Here is a 14538-nt window from a genome sequence, read left to right as displayed (position 1 = left end):
CGGTTTGCTTGAATGGCCCTCCTAAATGCCTCACCGTGGGTTTGTTGGGCTTCTTCCTCACGGAAGACACAGGCTGGGGCGCTAACCCATACTGCTCCCGGTATGCCGTCTACATTCCGGCTGTCACCCGTCTCTCCGGTGTTCACCAAACTATTCCTGGTTGTCACGTAGTCTAATTCCTATGAGCCACTATAAATAGAGTCACTAACTATAAAGAATACATCACATGGATGCACCTGGGATGTATCATCAGTGTTGTAGCCTGGGGTCATAGGGTGTCTCGGGTCTTGCAACATACACCCTCGTCCAGGTGACCCAGCCGGCGTTGATCAAGCCCCAACTTACATCCCAGGTAGCTACCCACGGTCAGTCCTATAGGGAAAGACAGGGCCACTCAGTCTGCTTCTCCGGAACTTCTATGTTCCGGAACTTCTATGAGTATGAGTGTTATGTGTGTAATGTAAGTGTAAGAGGAAGAAATAGAACTATATTTTTAAGGTGTGTGTGTGTGTGTGTGTGTGTGTGTGTGTGTGTGTGTGTGTGTGTGTGTGTGTGTGTGTGTGTGTGTGTGTGTGTGTGTGTGTGTGTGTGTGTGTGTGTGTGTGTGTGTGTGTGTGTGTGTGTGTGTGTGTGTGTGTGTGTGTGTGTGTGTGCGTGCGTGCGTGCGTGCGTGCGTGTGTGTGTGTGAGAGCTACTATACTATATACCACTGTATAGTATGCCGATAATAAGTGCAAGTGCAACATGAAGAGAGATCATTGCTTGTTAGGTTGCGTTTGTTCGTGTGTGTGCAATGCGCGTGTGTGTGCGTGCGTGTGTGTGTGTGTGTGTGTGTGTGTGCGCACGCTGGTGCGTGTGTGCGTGAGTGCGTGTGTGCTCATGCGTTTGCAATTGCTTCTGAGCTGATGTGTCAAACTATCACCTTCAGATTCACAGCTGCCTCCCCTCTTCATTCTGGCATACCTGTCCCTCTATCTACACAGGAAAAAGGTAGATACGTGTGTTATTACTGTTATATACTATTACAGCCTCATAAGAGCTCCTCCTGAGTCCATAATGTGTCTACAGTCTGCAGAGTCTCGGTCGAAAAATACCACATTATCACTTCCTGGCACCAACCACATCATAGGCGGGGAATTCCAGGAACTAGCGACCTACGAAGAGCCTCCTTCATCTTCAGCTTTGATTGGACGCACCACATTCCACACCACTGATCGCTATGGTGACACTTCCTTTATCCCCACGGGGGTGCAGTGGCATTAATAGCACAAACAATGTGGGCTCCACAGGAGAGAGAAAGCACATGAAGGGCTTCTGATGTTTAGAGAGGGATGATTGCGGGCCTCATTTGAGATGATCTGTGGGGCTTGTCCCCGGAGACACATGCAGTCTGAAGGGTCTAACTGAACCTACAGTATTACTTCCTGATGTCCACACGTTCTACAGTATTTCAAAGTAATGAAGCTGTCTTTGGTGCACTCCCGCTACAAACAACTAAGAGGGCACACAAGGTTCTGTCAATTTTGCTCAAGTGATGCATGTTTTTACATGAATTGCAGTGGAGTCTAGTTTAGTCTAGTTTTATAAATTGTAAAATGTCACAGTAGTATGCACAATTCAATTCAGGATTCCACAGTTATTTTCAGGTACACTGTGCTACTTGCAGGCATACAAGTTTTCTCAGATGAATTGAGATTTGTCAGATTGACAAGGGCCTATCAAGGGCCTATCAAGAGCCTATCAAGAGCCTATCAAGGGCATGTCAAGAGCCTATCCCACTTATAACATTCTGTACTAATACTCTGTTCCTCTCGAGGAGCAGATCCTCTGGTAAGTTTCGATGAAGAGTGATGTAGTGAAACGTATACTGTATTAGAAGGTCAAGCAGGACATAGTGAATGGGAACCTACCCATCAGACTGTATAAAAGACCATCTGGTGAAATATGCACATGCTGTATGTGTGTGTGTGTCTCTTACAGATATGTAAAGACAGTTTAATATAATCTACAGTCTAATTGTCATTGTCTGGTGTAAGCAATAGTTTTCAGGTTGAATAAGTATGGAAGTGCATTTCTATGGCTGAGAGATAGAGCAGGAGAGGGGAAGAGAGAGAACATGCAGACTTGAGTGAGTAGGTACATGTTTACTGTATTCATAGGTATATAATATATAAGTTAGTTAAGTTGTTTTTATGACCAACATTATATTGCTGTGACCAATTCCAACCACACAGTAAAATCCTCAGTGTTAATTAATTAAGTGTAAATATGGGCCAAAACAGTCAGTTTGGCCAAAATGTTACACTTTCTGTTAACTTAACACCTCTGCTATGATCAATGTAATGTATTCTCAAGTCTTTCTTCACCTCTGATCACAACATATTTCCCATAAGCTCTCTGTGTTCACCCTCCTACTGTAGCTGTCTAAACAAGTGTCTGTCATGTCTTCTCCCAGCAGGCAGTGAAGTAGGATTAGGATGACTGGGAAGACCCAGACCAGCAACGTGACCAACAAGAATGACGCGCGGTCCCTCAACTCTCGTGTCTTTATCGGCAACCTCAACACTGCAGTCGTCACCAAGGCTGACATCGAGGCCCTCTTCGCCAAGTACGGAAAGATCGTCGGCTGCTCAGTCCACAAGGGTTTCGCCTTCGTCCAGTATGTCAGCGAGAGGAACGCCCGTGCCGCCGTAACTTTGGAGAATACCAGGGTCATCGCCGGACAATCACTAGGTAATCTTAACACAATGGCTTTTTTGTATCTGGAGTTGTGTATGACCTACTGTATAATGCATCTCACATTTAATGCTTGGGTCTGTATATTGGTGCATACTGTACATAGGCATGTCTAGCTGGAGACTTAGACTTGGACAATTTTAATTTAAGCTGTGAAAATCAGGACTTGTGATTGTGAATTGAGTTGGGCTCCTCTGCTGTGAGACTTGACTTGCTTGTGACTTGACTGAAGACTCGACATGACTCAAGACTTCAAAGCAAAAACTCGATCAGATTCGACCCGGTATAACCCTGGCACATTAGCTTATTTAAAGAACATCCATCCATACAGTATATTTTCTTCCACTTATCTGAGGCCAGGGCATGGCAAGTATAGTAGCCTTGGGAACCATTAAGCGTGTGTTTTGCTTGAGATACAAATTCACATCAACGCATTTTTCTGATTCATATTGGCACCACAATCAAAATCTCACCGTTGATGAACACAACTGTAGGCTGTCATAGGAAAAGACTGTCAGGAGACTAAGCAAGTATTTTTGGATACTTAAAGGTGGGTAAGTGATATTTTTTGGTAATTAATTATTTTGGGTTAAAAGGTTTAAGTACCATATTCTGATAGTAATCATTGCTACAGAGAGTTTGTTCGGTCACAGGGGTCTCTCCAGCTCTTTAGTAAACAGAATATATGTACATTTTCAGGTAGGTGACAACATTTAAGCCAATCAGGAGAGAGAGAGAGACATGGAGACTCCTTTTACTGAACAAACACTCTAATAGCAATGAGTACTATCAGAATTTAGAGCTGTACTATCAGACTTATTTTAACCAAAGTAAATCCCCTACCTTTAAGACTGTCACTCATCACATTACATTTCAAAGACAAATTTCAAGGACGAATGCACTATTATTTATATTTTTTGAAGATTTTTGGAAAATATTTTAATCTTTTGGCAATGCATTGATATTAAAAAGAAAGTGTACTTTGTCATTTGTAATTTTGAATACTTTTATTTTTAAAGCAAGTACTCCAGCACTCAAGACAAGTACAAATTTGACTGAGCACCTTTCACTTGTAGTTGAGTCATCTTTGACCAGGAGTACTTTGACTCAAGTACTGGGTTTGAGTACTGTGTCCACCACTGGAAGGAATAGACGAGACAGGTGGCCAGAGGTGGAGAAATAAAAAGCAATAGGCACAACACTTTTCCGAGCCGGACTCAAATGGGCGGTCAGCTGCAGATCCCTGTAAATCTTTCCTATATTACTTATTGATCAGTTCTCTGCCTCCTCTGTAGAAAATACAAGTCCTCTCTCTGGCCTACGCTCTCATTAAATATGAATAAGAGTCCTGCAGGGTCACATCTGAAATTCCATCCCATTCTCAGCATTCCATTTTCATGCATTTTGGGCTCATGCCATTCTGTACGGCATTAGCAAAACTGCAAGGCTGAGCGATGTTCACGGCGCTGTGCTATATAATTAGGGGGCTTGAGGGCCATTATTGTAGGGACTGTATGATTGATATTCATTTTGTGCACCTGGGGGCGAAACCACGGGTGGAATTGTACTGGAAGTCAAGTGAATTGACAGTTCTGGGACCCCTCTCATTGTGTTAGTGCTTTCTCTCCATTTTGTGCCCAGAATGCTCAGACATTTTCAGCAAAAAATGTTTGAAAGGAGGCTCTTTCCAATAGAATAATCTACAGTTGATATACTGTGTGGTTATTCCTCACTGTCACAGCTTCCCGCTACAGTATTATCCCATTGGTCGTAGCTTGTTGCCGTTAGGCTATTCCTTCATGAAGAGTGACTAGTAAGGAGAAACATTTATCACATGATTTCATAGGCTGAGGGTGTGTGTGTGTGTGTGTGTGTGTGTGTGTGTGTGTGTGTGTGTGTGTGTGTGTGTGTGTGTGTGTGTGTGTGTGTGTGTGCGTGCGTGCGTGCGTGCGTGCGTGCGTGCGTGCGTGCGTGCGTGCGTGCGTGCGTGCGTGCGTGCGTGCGTGCGTACTATATACTGTACTATATATTATGTGGTTTATTCAGTGCTCATTCTGTACAACTTGAATGCTATGAATAAACAGCCAAGTCCTATTTTATGTAGACTGAGTAGATTGAGTGGGAGGGTCCATCACACCCTCACCCATAAACCAACCTTCAAATAAACCAAACAAGTAATAATCAAAACAATCTATAACTGCTCTGAATCTGCTCGCCCAGTGTGAAGTTGGTTGGATCAGCGGTTGTCCATCTCTCTGTCGGCGCCCAGATATGCCCAAATATGGATATGCCTGATGTCATGTTGATGACATGAGTGTGAAACCATAAATGTGACGGTCGAGGAGCTGATAGAGGTGTACAGTAGCCAGTGTGCCTGTCTAGTTAAAAGCTCCAAATTAGCAGCAAGTGGTTATTAGTGTCAAACCATTTCACGCAGTGGTTTTGTAGCATATTCATTCATAGCAGCTGACAGAAGCATAGAATGTGCACTCAAACCAAGGCTGCAGCATTGATGGCCAACATTCAGCGAGCAGACATCGATCCGTCGGGTGTTTTTAAATATGTTCTCATACGAGTTCACAGTAAAGAGGAAGATGACTCAGAGATAGATGTTGTGCGAGGGTATGCCTGGGCAGAATATCATGCTGACATCTATGAGAAGGCGTCAGTAGAACTGGCGAAGGGAGGACTGCTGGACTGTGAGTGTGTTGGTGGAGGGAGGATCCGTCATGAGCCGCAGGAAAAGAAGATTCATGTCTATGGCTACTCCATAGGATTTGGAAGAGCGAATCATGCAGTGTCTACAGAGAAACTGAAGGCCCAATATCCAGACTATGAGGTGACCTGGGATAATGAAGGATACTGACCTCCATTATACGTTACCATCCTCTTGACCTTTCTTTCAAGTGTCACCATTTGCCTCATGAGTCTAGATTCAAACTGATAGCCAGTGTTTTGACTGTTAGCACTGCTAATGATTTTGTTTTTCTCTTTGGTTGATGATATTGTTGCTGTCCGGCAGAAACCAGCTAACTCCATTTTGACGCTTTTGCATTTTTTCCATAAATCAGGGCCATTGAACACCCTTTACGTCTGTGTGTTGGTAAAAAAATCCATTGGATCCTCAAACTTTCTGCTAAACCAGCTAACTCCACCGGTTTTGCTAACTCCAGGCTCCACCCCCTTTTGACCTCCAACCTCATTGTGAGCTTGGAGGTCCATTCAGCTGTTCTTATCACTGATGAACAAAACCTCCTAACTCCACTCCGTTAGCTGGTTTCTGCCGGACAGCAGAGATATAATATCAAACATAAATTTGGGTAGAAAATATTCTGTCTCTGGTGGTTGGAGAAATGGGGAAGAGGGTGATTGGTTGGACGCTGCCTAGTGCACTAGCAGCACTAGCGTCAACTTTTTGCTGTTGAGCATCCCGACACGGTGGAAAAGCCTCTCGTCTCCATAGACTTTGCACTGAAACTCGATGCTCAATCAGAACATGTCAGTGTCGTAACACTACTGGTGTGAATTGGTCTTAACATGAGGGCGGGAGGAGACACCGGAGATGCGAACGGAGCATCAGGCAAGCAGTGCTGCCTGTCTTGTGTTGAGTGTGAAGTCGATCAGATGATCAGTTCTCCAGCCTGTTCCGAAGGGGCATGCATTCCATGACACATAAATACTAGGGCATACTAGCAGTCGTGTAACGAGGCAACAGTAGGCCCCGACGCGAGGTGGTCACAGCGGGCCCTCATGAACGCGCGTGCACGCGCGCGCATGCACGCGCTTTATTTATTGCGTTTATTTTTTTATTCATAATTATTATTTTTTATATATAATTATTATTATTATTATCATTATTTTTGGGTGCCCCTAACGTCATGGGCCCCAACACAACCGCGTTGTCTGCGTGACGGTAGTGACGCCCCTGCATACTAGGCCTAGGGCAACGCACTATGAAAGTAATGTTGACCACAGATACTGTAGTGTACATTTGTTCCAAACCATTGCGTCCTTCTTTCCTGCTAGCATCACCATCCTCCAGCCCCCATCCTCAACAATCTTGTGACTAGGAAGAAGATTAAGAGAAGGAGAGGTGGTGTATGACAAAGAGAAATGAGAAAAGTAGCTGGCAGCAGAAGAGTAAACAGGATGCAGGTGCATTTCACAAACAAAGCTGCTTAAAACAAGACCAGGAGACCTGGTTCTGCCAGACCCCTAGTGGTTGAAATCTGAATGGCTGGGTAGGAAAAGAGGGACAGACCGACCGACCGACCGACCAACCGACAGACCGACCGACAAAACCTCCTGTAGGCGACCCCCTGGGTCTGGCAAAAATAAAATCAACAGTGTTGGACTAGAATAACTAGCAGGGCCACTCAGTCAGTTGTCTTTGATTTTACACAGGTCCCAATGCCAACCTACAGAGAAACCAAACACAGGTTGAAGTATGTCATGACAGGTTCAAACAGGACATAGCCAACAGTTTCTGATTATGTACAGGCCAATTCCTGTGCCAAACTGTACCACAGCCAGAACAGGCTGTAGCTATGATGCCATACATAACAAGTGTCTCTGTTGCCCACTACGCACTCGGCAATTCCCAAAAGAGACACACCAAAAGAGACACACCACACTTAAGCGCCCAAATAAAAAGAAATCTGACTAAACGTTAGCCTATTCTGTAGCTTGCCCCATACTGTATCTCACCTAATACTGTAGCTCGGTATATGCATGAAGCCCTCTATCATAGTCATTGCAAACAATTGCAGCTCTATAAAAGCCACAGCCATTGCAAACAAGTGTAGACCATATTAATATAACACAATGCAAGCTGGGCAAGAAACCACTACAGTGTCAATGCCCACATGCAAAAGAAAGCCTGGTAAACAGGACAGCTCACAGGAAAGCATCTCCACTAACTAAGATGCCTAAATATACTGACCTATATAACACCACCCTAGTCTTCATTTGGCTTTATAGGGCAGGTACTTGTGTACCAAAGCCCAATTTCTACAACCAGTGAACCAGTAACTTTCCCAAAACATGGATGTGCTCCCAAGCTTGGCTTTAACCAGGTATGCCATAACACAAAGATTACAGACAAATCCCTATATATTATTTGTACTTTATTTTCTTTTTTATACAAACATACAGAGAATTTTCTTTCAGCATTGATGCAAGCATATTTTAGTAGGCATGACATTGCTAAAACATAGGGACAGCTGTATCTCCAGTCAGCAATAAAGACAAACTGGCTGTTGCACACAAATAGATGAACATGTACCCACCCTTGGAAAAAACATGTCTCTAGCCAAAAACAATAGCTGGAAACCAAACAAAGTCTTTCCCTAGCACAACTCCTGAACAAACAGCAATTAAATGTCACAAGTAACAAGGCAGAGGTTAAACGTAAAATGTGTATAACAGTGTACTGTAAATCCAAGCAAAATAGTGGTTTCCAGAAACCTACCAAACAATAGCCATGCACAATAGCCACAGGCCACAAATAAAAGCAGCTAATTGAAATCTGATGACGATGATCAGACCAAATGAAATCAACTTTTGTCCCCCACATGGCCTGCATGTCTAATGACCAGGAAGGCCATAATGATCTAGGCCAAATTACCATACACACAATCCTGAACAAGTACCCAATTGTCACAACTCAGCTGAAGCTCAGAGAGAAACACCAAGTTAAAAGTAATCTATGAGGGTGTGTGGAAGCCAAAGGTATGGTGTGGGGTGTTGTATACTGCTAAACAACAAAGGTGTGTGTGTGTGTGTGTGTGTGTGTGTGTGTGTGTGTGTGTGTGTGTGTGTGTGTGTGTGTGTGTGTGTGTGTGTGTGTGTGTGTGTGTGTGCGTGTATGCGTGTGTGTGCGTGTGTGTGCGTGTGTGTGCGTGTGTGCGTGTGTGTGTGTGTGTTTGTGTGTGCGTGCGTGTGTGACAGAGATCTGAGGACAGGTGTATCCCATCAGGACTGAACCCCCCCACCTCCACCCACCCAGTTGCCTGTGAAACGAAAGGGAGAGAGAGCCTATTTCACCCACGCAATAACCAGTACCAGTACCTGAACGCGCTGAACCATGTGTCGCAAAGCAACGCATTATCAGCGCAATAACCCTGGCAATGCCGGGCAAGATGATAACATGGTGCTTCACACCACATTTCTACTAATAAACAAATAACGCAATGATAGACAGAGTGGGAGGGCCATCACAATATAGCCTACACTATACTCTACTGGTTTAAAATATGTATTTAGACAGTAATTTAATCACATTATATTAAAACATATTTAGACAGTAATTTAATCGCATTGGACTAACGATGTGATTGAAATAATTACAGTATATTACTTAAAAATTATACATTTAGGAGGGTAATCTGAAACTGATTACATTTCAAAGTTAATGTTCCCAACCTTGCCCATGCCTGTCCAGAGTCAAACACATGCAAGCACACACACACACACACACACACACACACACACACACACACACACACACACACACACACACACACACACACACACACACACACACACACACACACACACACACACACACACACACACAGGGAAAGAACTGTTGGTGCCAAGCAGGGTGATACTCTGGAACTCCCACTACCATCAAAACTCTGCCCTTGCAGTTCCCATACCTTATCTTTTAAACATAAGCCTTCTTTGTCGTGCCACAATGTCAGAAGCACTGCCACCACAGGTGAGGAGGCTTGTGAATGTATTAATTTCCTTTTTTTAAGGGCATTTTTTAAAGACATTCATGATTTATTAGATATATTACACAGTGGAGAATGACAGGAATGAGCCGGGGAGAGAAAAGGTTTGACACGCGACAAAGGTCACAAGATGAGATTCTAACCTGTAAAGTCACAAGAACATGGCACTGGTCTGGTCTTAACCTGCTGAGCAATCAGGATGCCCCATGCTTGAGTAAATTTAATCGCAGAGAGATACAGTACTGACACACCGGCTATTACTGTGCTAAATTTAATTCCTTTGGACATGACTGGATTGCTGCCACAACTCTAAATAGCTCAAGCAAATAGATGTGACACTCGATCATAATGGTGGTTGGGATGAGACAGGATCTATTTGGGTCCTGATGAAGATGTCTGGTGATGATGAACAGTGGGGTACAGGTTTCAGGGCCCATTTGACAATGTCAGCACTTCTCCAGCGCACACCTTGATTATTATGTACAGGCAGATAAATTAGATGTGAACTTCTTTTAATTAGTTAACGGTGTGCATAATTATGTGTCTGTGGTAGTCTCTCTCCACTTGTAATAACCCAGGAGTACTGACTGATGGAGTATGAGTGCCTCCCTGTGGGGAGAAATAGTTACTGCACATTATAATAGATAAATAGACCTTTATTGATCCGTGTGGGGGAAATTCAGGAGTTATAGCAGCCCTGCCCGGTAGCTTCACCCAGCTGATGGCAGCTCAGACGGTCACATTGAGCACTCAATATGACATGTAGCTGGGGCCGGGAATATACATAAATGTATACATTTATATATAGATATAGATATAGATATAGATATAGATATAGATATAATGTAATGCACATTGTAAAGCGCTTTGAAGAAAGGTGCTATAAATGCACCGTTTGCCATTTACCATAATTTATAACTATTAATATATTGGCACACTTTAAGTATGAACAATATATCACCAGTAATATGCAGTAATATGCACATACTACACATCTATTGTCAATGAATATATGTAGACTATCGACAGTGGATATGATGTGAGGCTAATATATGTAGTGTCATAATTCAGCCTACACAGTGAGAATATGGATTAATATGTTCAGTCAATCTACAGTGAATATAATGATTAAGATACAAGAATGAGAGCTGTTTTGTGCATTCCTGAGGGAAGTGTGTACTGTCTTGTTTCACTTTCCCAATTCAATATCTATTCACTAAAGAAAAGAAAGGAAGAAATCCAATAGAGTATTGTAAAGTCCACTTTTTTCAGTGGTAAAACTACTGTCATTATGTTGGAATCATGAAAACTGCATTTCACTGTGATATTTTCAGGGCTATCAGGGACTAGTGCAGAGCAGGATATTTTTCAGTGTCACCCTGTATATGACCCATGACTGTTTATGGACTCATTAGCAGTTGTAGAAATCAAACCTGTGACCCAGGTTTCAGAACAGTGTTGTTAACCATAATGCCACCTTGTATCCACATTTTGACAGTCTGAAGCATCAAGATCAGGCTTTCTGTGAGCATGATAGATTTGTATTGCATTTCAAATGGAAGTGCTTTCGAAATTATAGTTGACTAGGCTATTTCCACTCTGATTTAGTGAGGCTCTCTCAGTTTTGCCTTCACTGCTCATGGAGTCTTGTCTAATATGGTTTATTTCCAACTGAATGAACACTAGATGGTGCTGCTGCAGCACAGCAAATGGAACAACAGAATATCACTGATCGAGGCTGTTGGACTGTGTTTTGCATAATTATCAGTGGTGTAAAGTAACTAAGTACATTTACTCAAGTACTGTACTTCAGTACAATTTGTAGGTGTTTTTACTTTAGTATTTTCAATACTTTTACTTATACTCCACTACATCTCAGAGGCAAATATTATACTTTTACTCCACTACAATTATTTGAAAACTTTAGTCACCAGTTAGTTTACTTGGTAGATTTTGATAATTTATTTTACAAAACGTACATTACCCACTTCAGCCATCAGCCCTACATACATTTCGGCCATTTGAAAATAGCCAATGTAAAATCTCACAATGCATCCAGATGCAAGCATTGTGAGCTTGTAGATCTGCTATTTTTTTTAAAAATATTTGTACACATTATATAGCCTACATTTGAAAAGTTGTGAAATGGGACCTTCTGCATAACGAGTACTTTCTACTTTTGGTACTTAAGTACATTTTGATACCAATACTTTTGTACTTTTACTCAAGTGCATTTTGAATTCTGGACTTTTACTTGTAACAGAGTATTTCTACATTGCAGTATTGATACTTTTACTTGAGTAAAAAATGTGAATACTTTTTCCACCACTGATAATTATCATTGATTATCAATACACATGTGGCACGCTCTCGTCGTAACCAGAGCCTTCTATTAGAGAGTTGCGCCAACGAGGGGTCAGAAACAGCGTCGGTCACGTGGTTCATGTAGCTGGAAATAGTGACAAGGAGCCCCCGACTTCAATGCATTCCGTGAACTTCCGGTTTAGGGATTTGTCACTATTCGCCAATGTATGTGTATGTAGAAGACCTGGCCCGAAGAAGTGAACGGAGTTGGCGTAACTCTCTAGATGGCACTGGTCGTAACCACCGACTATGCCATATTTTGTTTGGGGACCGCTGTGCTGCAGGCCTATCAGATAGATCGATTTGGAGCTTACAGGTGGACCGTGGATTAGCCTGTTTTGCATTGAAAGATGCTGATATATGGGATGGGAGGGTGGTGAGATATTGAGGGCTTTTGGGATCACTTTATGATAGAGGGGGTAGAATAACGTTTGCCTTGCAAATAGTTAAGCACCCAAAATCTTATTTGACATTTTCTTCATAATAGGCAACTGAAAAGTCAGGAGACAATGAGGAAACGTATTTTGTGAGAATACCCAGCCACGCAAGAATTAGGTAGTATAAAATAAAATCAGCCTTTATGTTCAACGAGTCTCTTGCTTGACGCCTAGACCGCTTCTCGCTGTAGACTATTAAGACGTCAGGCTGCACTAGACACACACAGCTGCACCGAGTCTCCGTAATTAGATATAACAATTAGCCGACTCGACTACAATTAAGGCTTCTTATCCACAGGCGCAGCACAATCAGACTGTGTAGTATCAACTCTTTCAATTTAACCCTTTAAAGGTCACCCCAAGAAAAAAGCATTGGAAAAATTATTTCTTTGCATTTTTTATTTATTTGGGGCAATAGTATTATCAATTATAATTTCTTTAACAGACCCAACAGTTTTCCAAATATAGGCCTCTACCAAACGGTTGAGATGTCACTTTATGGTAATGGTAAAAGTTTCATGCATATACATTGATTTATATGCATTCACTGAGAAATATGTCTCCCATTATGTTCCCAGTCTCTTCTGCTTGTGAGAGTTGATCAGCATCATCTGTTTGGTCATCTTCTTCATCACACAGATCATCAAAATAGTCCATTTTTTATTTCAGCACCACTAACCTTTACCATTAAATGACAATTCAACCATTTGGTTGAGCATGTTTTTTTAGATAGGAATAAAATCATACTAATACATAAATATAATGAAATAACATTATATGTATTATATTAACAACACTGAATTAGCAAAAGCCCTATTTATCCATAGCAAATAGTACATTTTAATTACTTTAGTTTAGCTTCACTACTTACCATAAAGTGACAAACAACCCGTTTGGTAGAGCATGTTTTCAGAAAATTATTAGACCATTATTAGATTTTTTTTTTATTGTATCAAGCTACATAATCAGGTTCAGTAACACCTCTGAGATGATAATATGACAAAAAAAAATCTTACCTCTGAAATTTCAACCAAAAAAATCCCACCTTTCAGGAGTGGATTAATTGATTTTCACTTCCTAAAAAGTGGCTACCTGAGAATCCATGTGACTGGGAAACAGTGACATCTGGTGGACCTTTTTTTGCCATAACATACCTCAACCAAATGGTAGAAAGGGCTCAATCAGGTTGAGTTAAGTTCAGCAATGTTGTCAATGAGAAATAGTGACTTAAAATGTGCTCTACCAATTGGTTGAGCAGACTGTTAAAGGGTTAAGGATCATGGACAGAATCAATGACAATGTCGTGGGGGTCAAAATATTTCATTTTGGAGGAGAATAACAGTCCCATATACATTGCCTCGATCAGACAGTGGGAATTAACTATTTGGATAGGCAGAAATGTGCACTCCATATTGTGTGTGTGTGTGTGTGTGTGTGTGTGTGTGTGTGTGTGTGTGCGTGTGCGTGTGCGTGTGTGTGTGTGTGTGTGTGTGTGTGTGTGTGTGTGTGTGTGTGTGTGTGTGTGTGTGTGTGTGTGTGTGCGTATGCGTACACGCGTGAGCTAGATCAGCGCGACAGTGGCTACTGGTTAGCTCGTGACCCCAAAATGAAATTTGGTGTCTTCCCGGGACCCTCACCCAGTCACCCTATAGCGAAAATAGATAGCCGATCTACAACAAGCTCACAATGCCTTGGAGGAAAAAATAAATAAAGGGATATTTACTCGCAAGTCGCAACCTTTAAATTTAAAAGTGGGTCCCGGTTGCCACCGCTTATTAGCCTTAATAATATAGGCTATTTGTAAAATACCTTCGAAAGCTGACTAATAGCAAGTTGTTGACGCGACAGCCAGTGGTGGAAAGTAGCTATAGGCTGCATTTAGTCTGTACTTAAGTAGGGCTACTGGCCTACTTAAGTACAGTTTTGAGATATTTTTTACTTTGCTGGAGTATTTCCAATTTCAGTAGCCTACTTTTACTTCTACTCCAGTCCAGTACATCTCAGAGGCAAATATAATACCTTTACAATTATTTGAAAACTTAAGTTCGTTACTTTGTAGATTTTGATTATTATTAGAACATACATTAAACACTTATTCAGCCCTATAGGCTATACAAGGAAATATTCAAAATAGCCAATCTACACGCTCACAACATGAGCTTTTAGATCTGCTATTTCTAAAGGATTTTTTTATACATTTGAAAACTTGTGAAATGGAACATTCTGCATAACGAGAACTTTCTACAGTTTGATACCAATACTTT

At 41.9% G+C, this 14538-nt stretch overlaps 2 protein-coding genes across 2 annotated transcripts in view; both read left to right on the top strand.

The window, feature by feature from the left end:
* Nucleotides 1-2477: 2477 nt before the first annotated feature.
* Nucleotides 2478-14538, top strand: part of LOC308093075 (RALY RNA binding protein like) — a gene marked incomplete at both ends in the record, with an annotated part of 32282 nt that continues 20221 nt past the window's right edge. The window contains 1 exon segment of the mRNA XM_080439283.1: nucleotides 2478-2733. Coding sequence (XP_080295409.1) covers nucleotides 2478-2733 — 256 coding nt within the window.
* On the top strand, nucleotides 5219-5602 carry LOC308093076 (14 kDa phosphohistidine phosphatase-like; the record flags this gene model as incomplete). Its single annotated transcript, XM_080439284.1, has 1 exon — nucleotides 5219-5602. One exon carries the CDS (start codon nucleotides 5219-5221, stop codon nucleotides 5600-5602), a length of 384 nt encoding a protein of 127 aa, XP_080295410.1.

The sequence above is a fragment of the Gymnoscopelus braueri genome (assembly GCF_963280865.1).
Source record: "Gymnoscopelus braueri genome assembly, chromosome: 10".
Lineage (NCBI taxonomy): Eukaryota > Metazoa > Chordata > Actinopteri > Myctophiformes > Myctophidae > Gymnoscopelus > Gymnoscopelus braueri.
Note: the sequence above shows the minus strand (reverse complement) of the source record. Positions and strands in the feature narration are given on the sequence as shown.